The sequence below is a fragment of the Dermacentor variabilis genome, chromosome 11 (genome assembly GCF_050947875.1).
Source record: "Dermacentor variabilis isolate Ectoservices chromosome 11, ASM5094787v1, whole genome shotgun sequence".
NCBI classification, from domain to species: domain Eukaryota; kingdom Metazoa; phylum Arthropoda; class Arachnida; order Ixodida; family Ixodidae; genus Dermacentor; species Dermacentor variabilis.
Genome location: NC_134578.1, coordinates 42,850,884 through 42,874,550, shown reverse-complemented (window position 1 = coordinate 42,874,550; position 23,667 = coordinate 42,850,884). Strand labels below are relative to the sequence as shown.

At 42.8% G+C, this 23,667-nt stretch overlaps 1 protein-coding gene and 1 long non-coding RNA gene across 4 annotated transcripts in view; one reads left to right on the top strand and one right to left on the bottom strand.

Annotated features, from left to right (window-relative positions):
* Window positions 1-2,527: 2,527 nt before the first annotated feature.
* Window positions 2,528-23,667, top strand: part of LOC142563175 (uncharacterized) — a 41,307-nt gene continuing 20,167 nt past the window's right edge. Inside the window, exons 1-5 of the mRNA XM_075673725.1 lie at window positions 2,528-2,619; window positions 11,547-11,588; window positions 16,586-16,707; window positions 17,668-17,730; window positions 17,998-18,125. Coding sequence (XP_075529840.1) covers window positions 2,538-2,619; window positions 11,547-11,588; window positions 16,586-16,707; window positions 17,668-17,730; window positions 17,998-18,125 — 437 coding nt within the window. The 5' untranslated portion in view covers window positions 2,528-2,537. The remainder of the gene's footprint in view (window positions 2,620-11,546; window positions 11,589-16,585; window positions 16,708-17,667; window positions 17,731-17,997; window positions 18,126-23,667) is intronic.
* LOC142563176 (uncharacterized) overlaps window positions 16,959-23,667 on the bottom strand; it is a 50,721-nt gene continuing 44,012 nt past the window's right edge. For all 3 annotated transcript variants that reach the window (XR_012824323.1, XR_012824321.1, XR_012824322.1), the window contains 2 exons: window positions 18,906-19,014; window positions 16,959-17,416 (listed from right to left, as the gene is read on the bottom strand). This is a non-coding gene — a long non-coding RNA (uncharacterized LOC142563176). The remainder of the gene's footprint in view (window positions 17,417-18,905; window positions 19,015-23,667) is intronic.

Genomic DNA, 23,667 nt, shown 5'->3' with positions numbered 1-23,667 from the left:
TGCTGCAGCATTGGAAACTATTTTCGGCATTTTTCCCTGCAACATTCTTTTAGCATGAGCTACTGAGATTTGACGCGAGGTTGTCTGTTTGGAAATGACCACAGCATCCTCGCGGAAAATTCTGGACATCGACCACAAAAGCCAGATGTAGAAAGAACGGCTCGTGCATATTTTCGCACTATTGTGCCCAGCTGTGATCGGTATTCTCGCACGAAAAACTATCCCACTGCACCGGTATACGCATATTGATTCTCATATTCATAAAAAAGAAGGATAATTATGTTAAGAATTGATTTAGACAAGTGCGAAAATTTCATACGAGCGAAATGACAAGAACCATACCAAGTTTCAGCGGGCGCACCATTCTGTTTGCAAACATAAGTTATCGATGCCCGAGTCTTCGGTTAGTGTAAAAATTCTAACGTGATCTACGCGACCATCGCAAGCTTTGACCGACATAAGGCTCTATTTGGCTCCATTTAGGCTCCCCGTATATGGTAACTTAACAACGCCGAGACACTATCATGCAGTATAAATTAGCATGTAGCTTGCATGTGACAGACTTGTCCTGTCCGAACCACCATGTTTAAAGGGTGGGCGGTTTGAGATACTTGGTTTTATATAAATTTATGTGTTGCAACGGAAAGTAGGACAGAGGGAGGCAGAAAAGCGCTTGTCTTCGTCTTTTCTATGTCCCTCTGCGCTGGTTTGCGCTGCGGCAACTAAGCATGACTGGGGCTGTTGGAGAATTATGGGAGATGCCTTTGCCCTGCAGTGGGCGTAACCAGGATAATGACGATGATGATGATGAACTAAGCATTATGCTGATGAAGCTCGACATGACCAATGACTTCGCGACCCCTGGAACGAGTTTACTTGAAGACAATGAAAATTTGTTTCTGCCTAAAGCAACTTTTAAAACCACAATTGAAGGCAATGATAGATCTGTAGTTTCTTTCAGTCGACCACTAGTTGATAGTTTGATGCTCGGGGAGTATTTATGCCTCGGTCGCATGTTTATGTTGCTTCAGAAAAAATATATTTTTTGAACCGGAGCAAGCTAGCAGAGCTCGCCATCCTTAACCTATGGCAACACATTTATGTTTCTCCGTCCGTGCATCTAAATCAAAGCTGAATTCATGACTGCACCTGATACACGCTCCCAGATTTCCGCAAATATGAGCAAAATAATTTCCATGACCGTAATATTTTGGTTATTGTTCCCATTTTATTGGGATGGAAAAAGCTTTCGCAAGGTAAGCTTTTTCCTTCGACTTGGCAGAATGGTGGTAGCAGAGAACTTCGATCATTACTTTAAAGAAATTATTCTTATATAGATGCTGTAGATATATCGATACATTCCTTTAGTACGTTATGCCCAGGTCTACTTCAAAATGCAACATAGAAACGAATAAACAGAACAGACCCAATTTCTGGCTGGTACCTGCTGTTCACAGCGTGTTGTTATGATACAATAAATGCGACTTGCTTAGTTGTGGGGTAATATTGCTGGAAAGATCTGGTAGAGTATAAGCTAACGTAGTGCGAACCGCTCTACCACAAATTAAAAAAGATTAGAAGGCTATTGAAGCTACATGCTAGAAAAAACCTAAGCCAGCTTTGCCAGCTAAACAAACCACATAGTTTAGCTACCTCAGCGAAACCACTTTTCCCAAGAATATAATCTGAATACTTTTAAAGGAAACAATGTACTGAAAGCCACTTTAATGCCTTCCTCAGAATACAAATTCTGAAATACGCAATCAGATTCCTTGCAACATGGTCTATTAGTCCCGAATATGTTTTTTTATCGACTGACGCTCCACGCCTACTTTCGCCGTTGGTGCACCGTAGTGCTCTGCGCAAATTTAGGTGTACTTAGGCTATATGCTATTCCATGCCGTCTAAACGTCTCCATTGCTAGCTCAGGCTATCACTGATGCTACTCATACGGAATCTTACATACTTAGTTAATATTTGTCAGAGTTTTCTGGTGCTTTCTCGGACTTTCGAATATTAAAAGTGGGGAAAGCAATATCAGTGCTCAAACCAGGAAGTGTTGCAATTATGATGGGGCTCTTTACGGGCTGCTTAGTGGTGCCTATAGAGATCCTACGCGTCATGTTAAAGCTCCTCACTGTGCCAGAATTTTTGTCGCATTTGCGTATTTTCTGTCCTAGCTAGTTGCACCAGCGTACAGTTAGAACACAGTTCGAGAATTTCAAGCCCAACGCTAGAAAGTTCCTATCACGGCCAATGCTTCACCCGTTCGCCGAAACTTCAATTTGCGTACTGCAACACGTGTTGGTTCGGCAAAACTGCAATTCCTTGATTATTTTTGCGTACTGCTTTGTGCGCATTTGTTCTTTTTGGCTTTGCGTTTACTCTTTCTATTCTGAACGAGTTATATGTTTGAACTTTACTAAATAACAATTGCCGACATTTCTAGGCAGCCTAGAGAAGGGCCGTGCTGGAATGTATAAAAGTAACATGCCATGTTGAGGACATTCATCAAGCAATACGAAGTTCCCGTGAAGATGTCTTTTAGAGAACTTTTCGTGTGTCTTTGCATCCTGGTGCTTGCTCGTATTAATACTTCAGAAGACACTGTAGGAGAGAGTAAGTATCCGTACATTTTATTAGTAATTATATATTGTAAAGATAGGAGTTGGAAGTGTACTGCAAAAGCAATATGTTAGCAATGTAGATTCCAAAATGTTTTACGGTGGTAGTCAAAATCTATTTTATCTGTACCTTCAGTTCTTCCACGCTAAAATATATTTTACACTGCAATAAAGAAATTTCTCACTAACTTGCCCCAGCGAAACCTATAGCACCAGAATTTGTTTTTTTTTATCCCACAATGGCAAGCTAGAATGCGGCTAAGAAAACGAAGAAGGATGCATTACAACAGATTCTGTTCCAATACTTCAGGCTACTGAAGCAAACAAAGAATGAAACATCGAAAATTGGGCGCGATAACGCAAAACTATTCCAAACTTTTCCAAGTCTGCAATCAGCCCACCGCGATTGGCCAAAACTTTTTGGGGGCACCCCCGTTTCACCTGTCTGTGACGCGACGTCATGAAAACTGCGATAGCTCCCCATCTTATATAACATGTACACACTGATTATGCATAATTTGACCGAACAAAACGAAAATAGATATTTCTGATTCGACACCTCTTTGCCACTAGCCCTCGCCTATTGGTCAAAAGTTTTCGGGCTGCACCCACTTAACATGCCTCTCACACGTCGTCACAAAACTGTAAAAATTTACCGCGTCAATGTGTCTCGTACGCGTTAAGGATGCATTAATATGCAGAACAAAACTGAATGTACTTCTGAATAGCTGCAGGCTGCCCCGTTCCGAAAGGAATAAAAGATGGCTGCTACGGATCGCTCCGGCACTGGCTACTCGCCCCTGCCGGAGAACATGGGCTTATTTGCGTGTGATGAAACTTTTTTGCGTGGCCGTGTAATGTTTTCGGGAACTTTCTGCGCGCTTACGGCCTCGTTCTGTCAACTCTTCTTTGCTGAGGATTCCTTTTAGCGTCATTCTTAAGCTTCCGTTTTATGCCGCCGCGATTGTCGACGAGCCACCGCAAGCTAAGTAGGAGAACACGGACCAATCGCAGACGCCGGCACTAGCCTCTTCATCCGAGGTTAGATATTCAGTGCAGTGGCTCGGCGCCGTCGAATCCCTCTCCCCTTTAGCATGCTCCTGGACTCTTGAGAGCAAATCGGATAAAACAAGGTGCTCAGTACATGCAATGTTATTCGTTAATCAAGCACACAAAAGTGACCTACTATGAACGAGGGGAGCATTTTATTGGTTTGTTCAGACATATTGTATTGTAGTTTGTATATGAATTACATTTTCAAGGGCCTACCAGGAAAACAAATAGAGAAGCAACATGCTTCAGAACAAACTGTCATTGACTATTGCGAAAATGCCTAGGTGTAGAAGTGACCCATGTCAAGCATTCCGATTGCGTCGAAACCAGTAAAGAATGTAACCATCTACCACTGATCTTTAAAATGCTAATACATAAAACAAAGCGTCACATATCGGGGAATACTGCCAAGGTAAAAAAATTTTAGGACATCAAAGTCGGAATTCATCAGAATATTTGACAGCGGATCCAGTTTGCCCGTAAGCGACTCGGGCATTCTGCTCTAGAGAAGTGCATACCGGACGAAATAAATTAGTTTAACATTTCATCAGCCTTTTCTTTTGCAAATCTACAATATAAATACGATGAAGCTTGGGCTAGCGTCTGCGTTTTTGTGCTTCAGAACAAGCAGCAATGAGAAAATAGACCAAGTGATGTACATTTGCCTCACTCCCATTCTGGAATGTAAGCAAACTACGGTAGCTCTATTCCCGAGCAACAACTACTAGCAACACTCATTCACACGTGGTCCGCTGATGTTTCCCATGAGGACGGAAACATGGCTCCCGACAGATAATGATATGGTCGAACTCAACATCGGTAATGATTTTTATTAGGATATTTGCTAGTTGCAGTAAAAACATAATAATGACACTCCCACCACTATTGATAGCCCGCTAGGGGCTATCTATAGTGACGGTAATACATCACATATAGGTCATGTGTTGACCGCAACAGGCCGCTCTGGAAGTAGATGGCTGCTAGCAGCTCCCATGTATTTCCTTACATATTGTTGCAGAGTTATGTGCAATGATAATGCACATTAAAAAGTTTAATGCTGAGCTGTTGTTTTTGTCGCAGACCTAAATTATCTAAATGCATAAACTTGGCGGCCGAACCCTCCTATATGTTGGCCACAGTAAATCCTCATGTTGCCACTTTTGTGGTACCTTAGCCTCCTTGCAAATAACACAGCTTTCATATTTTCCATCACACTCGCACGCACCTCCTGATCTAGCTATCAACACTCATCCTGAACTGGCTAATGAGAATATATATGGATACAAATGTGACCACCATGCGATTCCTCGTATCTATCAAACAAAGACAACAAAACAACCACAGCGTAAAGAAGAGAGGTATACTTTTTGAAAGGTTAGTTCTGAACAGAACCATAATTAGTTCGAAGAATTTTAAAGGTGATCCTCGCTTGGCGTTGTATACAATAAAGTTTCTGCAGGAGAGATACGTTCGGAAAATAACAGCTCCCTAACTTGAAGACGAACAATGATTCACAAGGAATATCAAGGAACATCTAAATTAAAAAAAGGAATTTACGGGAAATCTACTCGAAGTGCTGGACAGATTCTCTAAAGTTCGCAAAGCTACGCAAGCAAAAAATAAAAGATGGTAAAGGTAATTGTTTTTTTACCTTACATTTACCGTTGTTGGCTCCCTCGCTTGCGGCGCATCCAGTGCTCCATACTCATTAACTCAAGTTGGTGAATGGTTCACTGCAGAGCGGCACATACCTAGTACATTCATGACGCAGCTCCCTAAATCCTTGGCGTGAGAGACGTTCATTAAAAAACCGCACATACCCAGTGCATTTGTGGCGCAACCTGGTAAAGCGTCAGGTTCCTGTATTCAAGGAACACTTGTAACGGGGGTTCTACTGGGCTCAGCATCCAATAAATTAACGAATGTTATTCGTATTTGTAGAGTGGCACATTCCTAGTGGGATTTTCCTAGATACCCAAGCTGGCATCAAATAAGGTCATTGAAGACGAGCAATGACCGAGTGGCAGCTACCGAATGATCGCACTGGGCCTTAACGAGTTTTATTGGCATGACTACCCGGGATTGTTGGTACGTACAAACACTTCAGCAAACAGCGCAGAAACCGGACCAGTACTTAAATGGAACTGCGGTACTTGCGCACTCCCGCATCTGCAGTGATTCATGTCGGCGTGAAAGAGGTTCGCTGAACAGCGGCACAGAAGTAGGCATTGTCACATGGGCAGTGACGCAGACTGAGTCGATGGTTTGTTTCGAGCTCTGTTCCCTCGGCACAGCAGCCTGATGGACCAGAGCACCAAGCGACCCCGCCCGGTAAGCTAGAAAACGGGTATATATATATATATATATATATATATATATATATATATATATATATATATATATATATATATATATATATATATATATATATATATATATATATATATATATATATATTGAGCGGAAAGTGTGCAGGGTACGATAAGAATACTCAGGCGGAAAAAAATTTTGTATTGAACGGAGCTCATCATGGAGGTAGGCAACCTAATGGAACAAGCATAGCAGCAATAGCATCACAAGCCGCCACCAAGACCGTCCAATTGTGTCGCCAACGGCTTGGCTTTTACACCAGATAGTGCGCAGACGATGGCCTCTGGATTGCTGCCTACGTTGGCGTATGCTGCAAGGGGCACCGCAGTGGTACCGTTGGCCACTCCACCTCTCATTTACCAAACCCTTCTATTTTGGGAACATGTGCACGCAGTCTCATTAGTTCCCCCACCAATGGAACCCGTCACCGCGCTATCGTAACTGGCGCCTAGTTGCCAGTGGCACAATGCATCTCGAGTGCACTGTAAGCGCTGGGAAGGGGGTTGGCCATTTTACTCGGCAATGTTCAACGGCCATGCAAAATGGACTACGCAAATGTTTCACGTGTCTACGACCTGGGTACATTTAGGCTCGTTTACCATAGAACCAAAACTCAAGAAATGCGAGTTTATAGATGCTGTACCAGTGAGCATATGACAACAGTGTGATCCAGCTCGCGACCGCTGCCTGCAGCAGGGAACTATTTCTGGATATCCGCATCGGGGCGACGACATTTAAGGAATTCTTGTGCACAGGATCTTGCATCAGACTACTTCAACAGACAGCTGCAGTAGCCGCTGAAGCTGTTGTCGCATAAACGAGAGGTGTGAACACTCTGCGTAGCGACGAGCTCGATCTGTTACATCGCTCTGATGCAAGATCCAATGTGGCGTGGGTTCGCGCAGGCTGCTTTTCTTGTAAAGTGTACATGGGACGGATTTACATAGCGCAACCATAATTTCACTAGACGCTGCGCTTTTAGGCAAGAAAAGATGGACTGAATCAATGTACATCCCATCCTTACTCAAGGGCGAGCAGTACAGTAAAAGAGAGTGAGACGGCAAGGTATCGCGCAGCTTGCAGAACACTTTCTTCCGAGCAACCGCGGGTCTTCTATCGATTCCGGTCCTGCCAGCTCCAATGACCCTATTGACTTTAATACTAAGGTAAACTAGAGCCTACGGGTGCCACAGGTGTTGAAGGCCTTGAGTCATTTTTTTTCCTACTACCCCTGAGTACACAAAATTGGCACAACACCAAGTTGACATTCTTCACGTTGCAAACTCCACTCTGTCAGCATTTGAATTCCGAGCCATTATGAAGCACTGCCCCCAACCCCTCCACGCAGAATGTCAGCAGTAGCCAGTGGACCAGTGCACCCTGTGCCCAGGATGGAGCAGCTGTTGTCAAATCTGGGTAGGACAAATTGTTCGCCGGTTTCGACCTTTCGTAATGTTTTTTTCAGACCATAGTGTGCGAACCGAACATCCCCATGACCGCATTTATTAGCCGCCACGATACTTTCGAGTTAATTATCAAGCCCTTTGGTGTGGCAGGCGGTCCAGCAAACTTCTTCTAAACATGTTCTGGATGGCACAAACTACAAGTTTGCTGTGGCATTCCTCGAGGAATATTTGGTGGGTTAAGAGACGATGTGCAGCCATCTGGCACGCATTCGAAATGTGCTACCCTACATTTCGGGCAGCCGACCTCAACTATACCTCATGCAAGATCCAAGTATGTCTCCAGCTACTCAAATTTTACGGCCACATCATTTAAGTGGGCAGTGCAGAATTCATGAAGCAAATATGCTTGCTGTGTTTACCTATATTCGAGCTATCCTGTATGAATAAAACATTGCGTGAGACTTATTCTATGATTCATAATGGTAATTTAACATTAAGAAGAAAGGAGTAACTAGCGCATCTTTACTTGTGCCGTCCAGAGTGAATTAGCACAAAAAGAATGTATTTCCGTTATGATAATTATAACTAGTGATTAGTTTGACGAACTATGCATAAATGGCGAACACCACTCAAGTCTTAGCAATCAAAGAATTTTTCCTATGTTTCTCGTGCTTAAAACATTTTGGGTGATAAAAAACAAGAAACGTAGACGTCTGATGTGTTTGGCATGAGACGGTCAATGTGTGAGGAATGTGCTGCATGAATATAAGCGCTGCATGCAATTACACATTGCACAGGGTGAAAAAAAATTGGCGGAGGCACTGAAGACTGCTTCTGTGTCGGAATGCGAAAGCATTAGAGTCCGTTTGATGAAGTCTTTTCGAGTGATGCTTCCTGTATGCAATAAAGTTCTTTCTGCTAATCCGGTACGTGTGTGTTTGCGCATATACTGCCCACAGGCCGGCTAATTTTGCACAGTCATGACGTAGCCTCGTGAGTCGATTGCAATGAACGCAATACCAATGATATGGCTAGGCGATTCGTCCGTCCGTCCGTCTCTCAATCGCATTACGCCAAAAACCCCTCCAACGTAACTGCTTGCGCATGCGCGAAAAAAAGATGCTGGGTAGTACATTTAAAGCGACGAAGAATGCAGACAGCTGCGCCTCAATGGGCCGCCGTTGTGCTGACCGCGCAGTAAGATACGCATGAACGCCGACTCCCCGCTCTTTGTTAAATTTTAGTAGTGCATGCCTTGATTCATGCCAAGGATGCTACTTGAGATAGATATGTCTAAAAAAGGAGTGATGTGATGTCGCACTTCCGCACAACACACAATATATAATGAGGAATTTAACTGAGACCAGCATCTCCGAGGAAGCCTAAAAGAACCTTCTTTTAGGGAGATGAATTGACGGCATTAGTCAAAGAGTCACGAGAGTCTCAGATGATGTAATGACATTTCTTATTATGAACGCTCAGTGCGCATACTTGTGTTGATCTTTGTTGTGCAAATTTCCTGCGAGTGCACATTAAGTTGGCTATGTCTTCCTTTACACAGCACCAAGTTCACAGTGGGGGCATTATCTGTTTCATTTTAAAGACAAGGTATTTATAATTTGCGACATTTAGATGTCGCCTGTTAGGGTAACGCGGCATTCAAAACGAGCACATAGCTTCCCAAATACAAGGAGACCTGTACTTCTGTTCTGAGCGAGTGCACAAAGAGCGCTGGACGAACCATACGCAACAAGAGACTATAACTCATCCATCAGTCGCAAAGAAAGGTATCTGGAGCACCTCTGTAGAGCTTTGGGCTGAAGCAGTAATGCAGTGTTTACGTATGTTACCTATTACCCCGTAGTGACACGGCAGCTACAGCAAAGCAATGAAGTTGGATACCTGAGTCTTCGGTATGGAAGCAGTTGCCGTAGACAATCAGGTCGTGGGCACGCGGTAAGGTTAGGATAATAGAGCATTACATTAGTTTCTGAAGCTCATAGAGAATCTCACTTGTAGCTTTAAGATGTAATCAGGAACAACTCAAAACGGACCGTGCTTCGCGAAAATAGTGGCCACTTTGATGTCATCCACAGTGCCATGGCAGACAAATCAGCCGTCACAGAGAGCCCCCAATATCGCCCCAACACAAGTTATTGTGCAGTACCGCACAGTTACACCACTTATTAAGGTGTTCCAACTTGTGCCGGTACAAGCCGGCCTTTGAGACGCGAATCGAAGACGGCACGCGAACTTTTGCCAGGGAAGCGCCTCCTGCAGTAACCTTTGAGGGACAAAGTGCGCAGCGAGACGAAGGGGCCTTTCTGTCGGTCATTAAATGCGGTTGCCGTAGAACTGCACGCGCTTCCTATTGCGGCCTGCGTGGAACATCGCGCAGGCGTGCACGAGGGTGTACCACCTGACTGTGCCTGAAAAAAATTCTTGGGTTATTTTGTTGATTTCGAATTCACCAAATTTTACTACAGTAAGTTCTACTGTCATAAACTTATCTATAGGCAACCGAATCTTTTTTATTTTGGTATTGCTTCTAACATTAAATTACCAATTGTAATCGGAAAGGCAAGGCCGGGTACCGTTGGCTCTGATTTGTGAGTGTGCAGCATATCATGGAGCTATAATCTGGGGCAATGTTCACGAATCATTAAAGGGCGACTGGCAATAGGCCAAATGACTCAGTGTTTGAGTTGTCCAACCTCCGGGTTAGCTGGCATTTATTCTCCTAACATTGCGTGTGCGTCTGTGTATCTTATCAGTGTCCTTGAGTTGTTTCCGGGGGCTTTCTAAAAGAATGCTTTTTATTATTTACAACATAGTCAGCAACATACGTTTTTGTGCTGGTGTGCTAAATGTAGAAAATCCGATTGCTCTTGCTGTAGTCAAAGTTTCACGAAGTTTGAAGGTATTTTTTGGGGTTTCTACTTTAATCAGTTTACACTAGTTCAAGTACAATAACCTAGCCAAATATGGCTGTGCTGCACTATTCTGACGGCTCACTGTTATCGCCTGTATCAATATTAGATAACGAGATCAAAACACTCAAACTGCAGAAGATGTACACAGGACCAACTCCAGCACTACGAGTTTAATTTTGAACCCTTGAGAAATTTGTGTGCATACTTCGTAATATATCCGAAGACATCAGCAGAACCGCAACAGCATAAATGGAAGCAGAAAGAAAAGAGGGCGCGCTTTCCAAGTTCCATATCACAAGTTGTAACAAGGAGGCTTCTGACGGGTACCAATCAAGATACGAGTCACTAATTGAGCTATCTCCATTTTGATTAATGTGATAGACTTCTAAATTTTCTCCCACGATTGAGTTCCTAGTTTTCCCACATACCCTTATGTATGAGACTCGTGGCACAACTCTGCAGAGGTCCCAATGCACGGACAAGTGTGCACCGTCTTGAACGTGTGTGTTCATCACACGTTCCTGTGTCCGCTCATTTACACATCGGGAAGTTTGTCCTATGTAGGACTTGTCTGAAGACAGAGCAGGCATGCATACAGCACACCTACAGCCCGCCTACATCACGAAAAGGTGGGGCATGGTTCTTGCCACAACCATTTATTTTTTCCTATCTAGAACATGTGCGTGCGACACTTTAAATCGGCCATCTCCAATAATTAAGTTATGCGAAATCCTACGCATGCAGTATGGCCCAGCAGCTACAATTCTAGTTTCTGAGCCTCAGCCTCTCTTCTTCGCCTGTCTTTAAGCTTCTGTACCATAGCTGTTCCACCTGCCTGTAAAATCGTTCCTGCATAATAGCAAGACACGAGTTGCTCGTTGCGATATCAGGCACAAGTTGGAAATGGCGGTTTCCAGCCTACTAGAATCTACTACAATATACAGAGTATTGTATTCCTGGTAAAGTTAGGCGCCATAGTAAAATGAAAGAGAAAAGAGCTAACCCTTCTATTTGAAAACAAAGCTTCCCAAACGAGTTGTTTTGGAAGCATTTCGGAGCAAATTCGTCGTATCACGTTGCGTCCCATTTTACAGCATTCAAATTTCCTGTCAAGAAACCACACTGATTGCAGAACTTTCTCTTGAATTTCTTGTTCACAGACGCTTCAGACAAGAATTTGAACTGGTGGGATGTCCTAAAAAGTAAGTGTAGTAAAGGCTATGGTTTTGCGGTTTTCCACAAGTATAATAATAGGGTCCCCGTTTTAAAGTAACAAATGAGCGTGAATTTTCATGGACCCACATTACACAGAAGAGCCCATTCAGTGGGGCCCGAAATATAATTAGTATTTTGAAGGTAGTGGTCCACGCAGGCCAGCTAATGGTGCGGAATTACAACACGAAACGCATTACAAGTATGCGCCTTTTGTTTGGGGTAAACCGGGCAAGGTATAATAGATAGCTACGATATACGATGACAAGATCGCCACTATAATGTTCGCAGTCACTTCTAAAGCTCGGTTATTCTGTGTTGTATTTTGCAAACTGAAAATGATTATTTAGCCAAATAATAAATATTTGCCTTATGGCGCTTATTAGAACGCCAGATTCATTATTGTTTCAGAAAACATTGCAAATAATGCTTTGCAAAGCACTACAGTTTCTATTTTTCATTTTTTTTTCTTTGTTTGACAAATGTTCCGCGCCAAAGAAAAAACAAGCGAAGTGAAAGAGCGATCACGCTACCATGCCTGGGACAAAGCCTGTAAACATAAGCTTCAGGTACCCGACTCTTCTGAATGCTCGATTTGCAGATCGAATGAAAGGAATGAGGTGTCAGTGTAACTGTTAGCTGCTGCCAAGTGTAGGCATAATCTAATCGATAACTCGACACTCTTCTAGCTAGTAGCGTTACGCTGGTGTACCCTTGAGTACCTGCCAACAATTCCATCTATGCGTGGTCCCTTTTACATGGTTGCTCATTCAGCTATTTGCAGAAGCGGGGCGCGTGGGCGCATGCTGACTTGCCTTCTTCGTATTCTATTGCGCCTCACAACTTCATATGGCAAAAAATTCATTAGGAAAAATTTTGCGCGATAAATATAGTGACCAATAGTATGTTTTTATATATGGAGAACGATTTTCTTTACTTGAATACTCTGTTAGGCCAATAAATAATACTTCGGTCAATTCGCATAACGAAATAAATTATAAAAAATCGCAAGTCCATAGTGAATTTCTACTGCCATAATGCAGTTATTCCCGTCCTCGTAACCCATATTCTATTTTTTAAAGCTTTGTCCATTTTAACTCAGACAGCCTGTTTGTACCGGGACCACTAACTCACGAGAAAGCCTGAACTTATTCCTAATTTAAGCGCAGGATCTCATATACGAGTGCATTGGAATGGTTTCAGTGCTATCTTTATCTATCTGAGTGCTTGGAGTGCTATCTCAGTGCTTGGAGCGCAATCCTTAACGTCAATATACATGCATAGGTTCTTTACCGTTTTGCTCAATGAATTACATATGGCGATTCATGCAGTGAAATAACTTTTTTGCTGTTTGTGATATGTATCATTGTGCCTCTGTTATCGCTGTTTTTCTCCTGCCAACTTTTGCTTTCATAATAAGTTCACAATTATGCGTCTGGTATCAAAATTGTGCGCGTGCCATGAAATATTTTGTTCATAATTTCTTTGAGCAGGAAATGCAAAACAATGTTGTCTATCAATGCGTTGGCGGGCTAGTTGGTGCGAATCCATGAATACTTTGTTAAGCGCAAAAAGACAGACACAAGAAAGACGACAGGACAAGGCGCTACTCTCAACTGACATCATTTTATTGCGTCACTCCTTTATAGACCGCTCAAACCAGAGGAACATGCGCAGTGAGCACCATGCGGTGGAGCCACCAACATCCGATCCCAAGAGCGCACTCATGCGACCGAATCCAAAAAACCAAATTCAGCGCTGTACAAGGTTAAGGAAGGCACACTAATGCACAGTGACCCCAATGACTGAATGAAAAATGCTTCTGATAACTCTCGGGCGGTGGTGTCACGACTCTTCTTCAAGATTGTGGTATCACGAAACATGGGTTTGCATTTGCAAGTTTTACAATGCTGAGCCAAATGCGAACCTGTGCCTGTTGGTATGGATCGCTCATGTTCTCTCAGGCGCTCGTTAACACAGCGGCCTGACTGCCCTACATACACTTTGCCACATGACAAGGGAATTTTATAAACCACACCGACGCTGCAGTCTACAAACTTCACGTGGTTCTTTTCACAATCAGGTTTTTTACTTGTTTGAGAAATACGGCTGCACAACATCGACAGTTTCTGAGGAGCGGAAAACACTACCGGAATTTTGTATCTGGTGGCGACATTCTTCAGATTGTGAGCCACTCTGTGGCAATACGGCACAACTTCAGGCCTTTTCTTTTGTGTGCTGCAGTTACTTTTATGCCGCTTGCCTTTCAGTTTTTGAAGCAATACTTCCGAGACTGACGTCACCACCACACTTGGGTAACCAGCAGCCTGCAGCCTATTTAACTGTGCAAGGAAACTCATGTTCGCAGAGTGATATAGCTATACAACATATTCTTCCGATTGTCAAGAAAACGCCTGTTACCCTTTATTCTCATTAAAGGACACTATTAGTAGTACTTTTCTCCAATACGGCGTTGCCATTAGCGAGAAGTTGCTCAAGTTAAAACCTCTGCACACATCGTTATACGCATGCACTTTTGAACAAAGAGGGTTTGACTTCTTAAGGAAACCTGTTAAGCCCCGACAAAGAACTGTGAACACGCCCAGAAACAATACCATGGTCACAGTGAAACCAAACGCCATGTCACTTAACGTCTAATTTATCGAAAATATAGTTTAGCAACCGATAAAAAAAATGTTTATCCTTGTCGCAAAGAAGAAGCCGTGGTTTAAGTCAAATCTCTAGCGGCACGAATCTTATATATCTACCCATTGACAAACTACCTTCATCTAGTGCGTTGCTTACTTCAGGCGTTTGTGTATGTTGGGTTGTGCTGTGTTATCTCTCTATGACAAATAAAAGAAAAAAAAGTTTTGGCAGAACCCCTCTCGTGATGCATGTCGACGGCAATGTGATTAGCACTGGGGCAATATATCGACACAAATCGTATTGACCACTCCGAATCGCCGCGTGTATAAAGCCTTAATGCAGCCGGGCTCTTCTCACCGGAAAACTGATCCAGTACTGGCGTCGGCGTTATGTGCGCACGTGTAGCGTGTGTTTTCATAAATTCAAGTTGCACTGTCTGAGTAAATATGACGCGAGTTGAATTTCTTCGCCATAGCGCAGCAATTTTCAATATTCTTATTTTTCACTGAAGAGCGGCACATACCTAGGGGAAGAGATCGAGTGACGCAAATTGTCGTAACGGAGGTTCATCATAGAGGGGCGCATATTTATTGACACAAGTTGGTCCAATGGTTGATTCTGAAGCAGGTTTCCACAGCAGAGCAGCACTCTGCTTAGCGTATTAGATCATGGACTACCCAATAACCTAAGGAGGAATGAATGAGGTTAGCCGAGGACAACCATGAAAACAAATATACAAAAAACTTCGTAAAATTCCGCAGGAACGGTAATGGTAGTATCAGCTGTGAAGTTACGAATAATCACCATAAGTAACTTATTGGAAAGGGAAGTCAAAAACCAAGAATGTTGCTCTAATCAATAGCAAACATGCCACTCATGTTCTAGCAATTTTTGTACTAAGTGGTAAGAATCGAATTACCAAATGACAAAAAATTTAGGTATCACGGCCCATGTATTTTGATTTTCTTAGCTGATTATCCAAGATAATAAAACAGTGGAAAGATGGAAGGGTTCCGTGAAAATATGTCGAGAGGTCACATTTATTCAAGCTTTCTGTAATGATCCTACAAGCTTTAAAGTATTTATGAGGAAACTACGCCTCAGAAAGTCGCGTATTTGTATGACGTCTGTTGAACTTCCTGAAAACAGCCAGCATGTCGGACAGGCAACTTTTGGAGGCAGCAGAACAATTTTCAAAAGCTTTATTTGGTCTAATTGTGCTTCCACTGTGAGTACGGTCTACTGCACGAGCATAAACATGGAATCATGATAAATTGTGATTCGTCTCTTTCATAAACATACACATTACGCGTGGTTTCACGTTACATTGAATTGAAATAAACCCAGTTGTTCCCTTAAATTTAGTTTAAAGCATATATTTATTCGCGCTATGAACGATTTATTTCGCCTGCATTGCAATATTTGCGTCGAATCGGCAGATTTCTTCTGCGCGCGTTCTTCAGCTTTGATCAATCGCTTTTACACAGGTCAAAAAGAAACAGAAGTCCAGCGAAATTAGTTTCCTTTAGCCAGTAACAAAAGGAACAGACTAAGTGTTCCAGTGGCATCATGTCCTTGCGCTCAACGGCCTTACATCTTGTTCACATAACGTCCTTTCCAGCGCTCCAAATTTGACGCATAAACTGCACAAATGTATTTTTTCTTATTTGGTTTTTAGGATAAATACACGTACATAATTAGCCACAGATCACTCGCAAAGCAATTCTAATTACATGAATTCGTAATAGAAAATTTTTCATTTTATGGAATCCTCCGCATATTATGCTACCTTCTGAAACTACAGTTTTTTTTTTTCGGCAAAGATTCCCTTCCCGCTTAAGTAACCACAAAGACATACATTATGTGTCAGCTTCTCACACAGTTCCTTTTATGTATGCATGTTGTCACTCGTAATTGGAATGCGCATCCCGTTATAGCGCTACATTTGAAAGTTAGGTCAGTAAATGTAACAATTGAATTTGTGACGTAATTGGCATACCTATCATCTTTTAAACACTGCACTTCAAGCGACTTTCATATCGATATCTACAAGACAGGCGAGAAGTATTACTCTTCTGAAAAAAAGAAATAGAAAGTTTTTCTAGGAAAGTGGTGCCATATAATTAGGTGCCGCTAGGGGAAGAACACAAAACATTACTTTTCACTATTAGGAAGTGGCGTCCTTAAGCCATCATACGCGCTTCAGTCGACTACGAGTTCACGGGCACTTCTTATGTGGGTCTTGGAACGTTTTAATGCACGGGACCTAGAAATACGCTTCTTACTACTAAATCGTAATGAAAGCCACTGTTGTGTGATTGTCGTAATCTCCTTTCAGGTAGGAAAGAAATGCCGAAGATTGGAATAAATGTTTCTATGGATGCATATTCCGTGTACGATCAGTCATTTAATATATCAAGCTCAGGTGTTAAGCAGTACACCGAAGAATTATTTAAACAGGTAATGTCTGTTTTTTGTACACAAACACATACTTTAAAATTTTTCAGATAGAAAAATGCTGATAGCTGAGTTGATATATTGACTGCAATACTGAATGGCATGGACCCATCTTTCTCCGCCATCTCACAGATTTTTTTGCATGCAGAATCTGCAGTAAACAGTGCGTTTACCCCAATTTCTAGCACACTTTCGCGAACCGCATAAGGCACCACTGGCGGCATGATAAAAAAATGAAACAGTTTTCAGGTGTTGACTATTTTATTAAAAAATCCCATACATCACAACTCGCCCCTATGATGTCGTAATAGCGTAGTCCTATAGAACATGAAAGGACAGTCACAATAGCTAACTACATCACGATAGTATGGACATCGTAGTTACCGTTCCTCCTATTCGTAAGAGGTTCCAATTAGGTCTTGTTATTTTTATGTGCCACCAGGACCCTTCTCTCAACAAATTTCTTGCCCCGCTTCCATCACTGTTTTCTGAAGCCCCAGACCCCCGAATCATCGCAAAGCATCATACATAACATCACCCATGCGTCCGTATAGCAGGATTCCACTTAGTTCATGGGCAGGCATTCTGAGATATTGGTACGCCATTACTGAGGAGCGCACGCAGCTCAGCAGTGAAACAGATCAAGCTTGTTTAGGCGGTCGGTCTCGCCGGTCTTTGTTCTCTCCAAGGTATTTCGGCTCTTCCACGACAGCTGCACAATGACAAGGAAGAGTTGGCATAGATAAGCATAAACAAAACAGTACAGAACATTAACAGAACCAGACACAAGAAATAACCTATGTGACGTCAACGCGCACCTTGCGCAGAATTGCAAAAAACAGGTCGCACGTATAAACGTGCACGTGTCTTTGCGCTTTCGCATGCATACGGCACAACACAATGCCTCTATTAACGACATCACAGCCGTACGTTAATTTGAACTCGGTTCTCTTTCTACTTCAGGTTGAATCGTATCTTCACAACCGCTCAATAATGATAAATATAACCGTTAAAGAACCTATTACGGTAAGTTTGGACTGATTCTACAATGTCTGCTGTTGGGACATTTGTGCATAACGCTAAAGGAGAATTTCCTTGAAAAGGTTGATCCAACGCCATATACTCCATCTCGACATCTCAGATTTTGTGGCTGTTGTACACGATTTATAGTGGGAATGTCGTCGGTTGTGTCCCGCTTGCTCATGCTCGGCAAATATTATTTTGAATCCAGCGATCAACAAGCTCATACAGGAGCATTACCTAAGCATGTTTCATTTTATATTTTCATTGCAGAGTCATAATCTGACTGTTTATTTTGAAGCTAACCAATCGGTAGACGGCCGTCGCACATTGGAAAACCTCACAAAATACGGAGAGTCTATGCACAAGCCCAAAAACTCCATCTTTTTTCTATTTTATTGGTGAGTCCAAGTTGTGCGGGTGTGTGTTTTCTATATTCAAAACTTTTTTCGCCACAACTTTTCGTCAGTGCAATTCTCATTCTTTTTTTTACATATACCGACACCCAATCGAACACTGACACCTGATCACTGGTGCTAAGCTCAGTGCAGGCTGGTTAAGACGACTGCCTTTATTTCTCAGTGTCCGTTTGTGACTGTGTGTACCCACAACATCAAGCTGTGATTGCAAATGTTATCTTTGTGGAAGTGAAGTTTCAACCATATACGCATATTATCTTAAAACACTACTTCGGCCTCTTGCACTCTGTCCGCAAAATTACACAAGCTTGTAGCTAGCATGAATTTACAGAATTACGCCAAGTGTTTTTTTTTTCAGTAACGTCAGTGATGCATGGAATAACAGGCGCTAACTTTAGGAACCCCAGTAAGACAGACAAAGCGTGGGTGCTAACTGAAAACTGACAGGCGCTAATTTCCAAGTGCGTAGTTTCCGTGCCTGTCTCGCTGTACCGTCACAAGTTCGGGCGTCTTACGGTATGCATGAATGATCCAAGTAGCCGAGCAACATATTCAGTTAAGAGTAAGTTATTCCCCGCAAAGAACATAGACATCAATGATTAGCAACCTTCAGGAACTCGTTGGTCAAACTTCTGTCGGCAGACGCGAGTCGTGCTAATCGCTTTTAGGCATTTTCTTGGGAAATTGCCCTCTTATTTCAAATCAGCAGGCGAAAAGGCTTGGCAATCGTAAGTAGTTAAGATTTCAAGGTAGAACACTTACCTAGCACTTGTCAACATTTCGAGCCTTTTAACATGAGGAAGCCGAAGCTGGCGTAGCTGTCACTAAACGGTCATCCACTCCAGGCCCCGACAGCATTAGCTATGTTATCCTGGGACAAAAGGCAAGAGGAGCGCTAGAGAAATTACAACAACTCATGCTATAGGGGTATTCTGGCCGGCAGTGGAAGTCATCTCGATTGGTAGCTGCGCTGGAACCGGAAAAATCCCCGTCGCAGTAAGGCATATCGCCATGTTGCTCTTACCAATGGCACAGGAAAGCTCATGGAAAGGATAATTCTTGCACGTATAGAATAGTTTATCTAGTGTTACAATGTGCACTCTGCTTCCATGGCAGGATTTCGCCGGGCCACTCCTCGAGTGGTAGCGTCATTGGCCTCGCAACGTTTATTCAACAAGAGAAAAGCCGTAAGCGCATGCAGTCCCAATTTTTGTCGATGTTAAATGCTGCTATGAAGACGTTGCGCATTACGCGATCATCAACTCCTTGGAGCCTACTGCAATATGCGGCCGTATGCTGCATTGGTTATGCAAATACACAACTTGCCGGTCGTTTTATGAGGCAAAAAGATGGCCCTACAGCTGAACATAACACGCACTCAAGAAAGAGTACCAAATTCCGTTCTGCTCAATGTAACCCACATTGGGCTGGTTGAAGTTTTACTATAAGCGCTGTACCTTTCTATGTACGCAGACGACAGCTGCCTTTAGGTATCAACGGTTGCAACAGCAGTTATATATACATTTCACGCGTATTTCTGCTATTTCCGTCACCGTGGGCTTCGCCGGGAGGTCCCATTACAGTTCAAGGGCGATAAAATCGTTGCCATGCGCCGTTTGCTCTTTGTGCGAGTGAAAGTGTGCGAGGGTGAGTTGGCGATCTCGGCTCAAACTTGGGCACGCGACGGAGGAAAGCGGAGAGGAAGCGCGCCGCTTTCCTCTGTTGCGATTTCGCTGTGGCCTCGTTGCGCCGTTTTCCTTCAGACAGCAGCCCCGGACGACCGTGCGCGCCCTCCGGGGCCGCCGTATCTTGAAAGCCATCTGCGACGGGCACGCAGTCCACCGTGCGCTGAGTTTTCGGTACTTAGCCCGCATTGATGCGAGATGCAGCGAGTTTTTGAAGTCATCGAGTGAGGTGTGTTCATGCTTGCTTGTGCACACGTGGCACAATTGTTGGTAATTCATTTATTACGCCTATGTTGAGGACTTTATACGTCCGATGAGACTACCATCTTTACTTCGCATAGCTGTCCACTTATTTGCTATTTCAATCAGTGCTTCGCATTTTGGGCGAAATGGCGGTAATTCTTTTATTCAGCGATATAAGTACTCTTACATGGAAACTTTACAAGCCGCCATCCATGTTGTCCTCTGTGCAACGTGCAATTTTACAAAGTTCATGCAAAATGCCTTATGAAATGAGGAAATGTTTATTTTACTGCTTTAAAATGTTTGTTTTCAAATGTTTGTGGCACCAAGTAGGAAGCAGTAGTTCAGGTTTGAGGGTCCTCTGGACGGCATCAGCTGATGAAAGCAAATTACAAGCATATGAAGAATTGGGGTTTAAGCCGTATGGTAAATGCGTGGAATTACGAACAAAGGCAATTCGGTTTTACAAACATTGCATCGTATACGCCTGAAGGCAAATGAAACAATACCATACGTAACATATACCAAATGCATCCTATTTTAAATAATCAATTATGGGGTCTTACGTGCGAAAACCACTTTCTGATTTTGAGTGCTCCTCAATCTCCTCACGTGGAGTTCTCCTCCACGTGGGGTTCTTTAGCGTGCGCGTAAATCTAAGTACACGGATATTTTCGCATTTCGCCCCCATCGAAATGCGGCCGCCGTGGCCGAGATTCGATCCCGCGACCTCGTGCTCAGCAGCCGAACACCATCACCACTGAGCAATCACGGCGGGTTCAGATTTTAAAGAATTCCTCATTCCTGAGCCTCATTTCTGGCTGTTTAAGCGCGAAAATGCGCGAGTGGCTGCGCATTTTCGACACAACTTGGCATCTTAGTTTTTGACACAACTTGACACAACTTAGTGCTCCGCATAAACACAGGCGCCACAATAATCGTACAGGCTCTCCTCCACGCTATGAGGGGGTTCAGAATGCATAGGTTCAAAGCGTGTTTTCGGTCATTTAGTAGACGGAATTTTTCAGTTATGTGTTCGTGGTTTTTCATCTCCGTGACCTTACCTTTTACCCATTCTGGCAGCGCAAGAAACATACTATCCTGATATCATGTTCGGCAAACGTTCTTCGCGTTTTCGACAGGCTCTAGTACAGAAACGAGGCATATATTGTTAGGTGGGAGGAGCGGGGAGTAATGAAAATCGTCACAAGCTTGATCCTGTAAGATTCATTCAACGCGAAACTAACCAACGTTAAGCCAACTAACCACAGCGGCTGAACTGTCTTTCTCTCTGACCTGAGTTTCCAAAACTAAGTCACAATGCCCTGTGTAGTCAATGTGCAAAGCAAGTACTGAATTAAGTTACATAAGGTTGGGGTCCATAGAAAACACCACAGAGATGTCCCAGTAAGATTGAGTATGCACTAACCTAACTGCGCGACAACGGCTGTCAAAGCCCCGTGCGGCAAGCGTGCTCGATAAGTACTGAACTAAGTTAAAAAGTGCTGTTCACTAAAAGCGTCACAAACATGTCCCACTAAGAATGAGTAAACGACAAATTCACTACTCAACAATGAGCGAGCTGCATTTTTCGAACTGCATCATAAGGCGCAGCATTGTCAGCGTATGCGAAAAGTTCCCGACAAGTACCGAAAGAATTACAATAATGTTGGCGTACATAGAAAGCACCGAAAACATATCCCAGTAAAATTTGTACAAGCCAAACTAACTCGCCAGAACGACCGAGTTATTTTTCGCAAACTGCTCCACAACGCCGGGTGCCTAATATATTTGAAACGCATTGCATGCACGGAAACAAAATTTATCACCCTGCCTGGGTCCAATAGCACATGAGTGCCGTGTCGAAGCACAAGGAATTAGAAAAATACGCCGACAGACCTAGGGACCACACATACATAAAGAAGGAGAAACAGGAGAGTGAATAAGCGAATGCTTACAAGCTTAGACAGCCTCGCTCACTTCGGTGGCTTGTCTGGCACATGCAGCATGCACCCGGCGCGTCCGGCGTTTCATTGGCTTGGCGATAGGTACCGTTAAAAAATAAGTCGCAAGGTACAATTATATTCATGTCCAAAATATATTATTTTGAGCAGCAAAAAATTTTAAAATGAAATCCTTGTATGTTAACTTCATTTCACATTCTTTTTTTACGATGCACACGTTGGCAAAGAATCATGCGAACACTAGGCCTGACGAGTTTCAGGTTGTGAGCTTTTTCTAAGTGTCCGTTCTTGCTGAATTTCTTTACCTCTGAATGCAGTCAAATGTCTTATCCATTAGATTATGAATCAACAAGTGTCCCAAGTTGGCATGAAAACGCTTGGGTACGCGCAGACATAGAGCAAAGTGGATGAAGCTCCTAAATAATGCTGATCGCCATAACGCAAGCCAGTTTGGCGATCATTAATATTGACACGTGTACTTGTTTATCTGTATGGGGTGACCACGTTTGACCGACAAACAAGCGTTATCGCACAGCGCAGGACGAACCTGCATGCATTAGAATTTTTGCGAATGTTATCGATGGCTCCATCCGCTGTTTGTTGTCACCGTAGCTTGTGTAATCTGGTTTCATGTTTACATGACGCGAATGGTCTAGAACTTTCTGAAAAACATGCGAGTGCCACCGATTACTGTAGAACATTTTATGACACGTGTATAAAACCCAACGCGCTTCATCCGCTGATCAAATTTTCCACGATAGCCGACTGTGTTCGCCGATATCGTTGTGCTTTGGGTGTACTTTGTTTTGAGGGCGCAAGTTCACGCACTAAAACGCTAGTTTCGCCATTCACAGTTTTGCTGCTTTCTTTAAATCAAATCAAGTTTATTTCAACGTACAACTGATGCTGAGAACCGTGGACAAAAAGCCAGCAAATCTTGACGTGGTCCATGACCCCGTTTTACAGGCAGCAACAAATGCAACAAAGGATTAGCACGGTTAAATACAATAGGAATTGGAAAGTTAGGATTTTCACACTAATAACCGCGAAACATTAATCATGATAACTATGAGCAAGTATAACAAAACACAAAAGAAGTAAAGCTTACATGATGAGTAATTCTCATAAGTACTGCTAGTCATGAAATACATCGCAAAATACATAAGAGATAATAAAACAAATGCAGCGCTATGTACATCGCTATTACGACATAATATATAAAATATTTCATACAGCAACATATACAGAAGGATTCGATATGCCAAATAAAAAAATGATTATACAAGAATGGAACCTGTTCAAAGAACATTCATACGTCTATGCACATATTCACATCTAGATATATGTTTATCCTAGGACAGAAATAAACATTACTTTATGTTTGCCTTGTTTAAATGGTAGGGTAGTAGAAAACGTAGCATTTGATAAGTATAATTTGTTCTAGGCCTTGATAGTTCCCATATTTTGATCTCCTTGTTCGGACCGCCCTATGTTTTGCTATTAAGTTGGAAATACGTTTTAGGGTGTCGTTTCTTTTAATACTGGTCGTATAATTTCGTAGTAACATGTTTTCATAAATGTTAGGCATTGACAGCCAATCAACTAGTAACTCGTAGTTCAAACGCGGCTAGG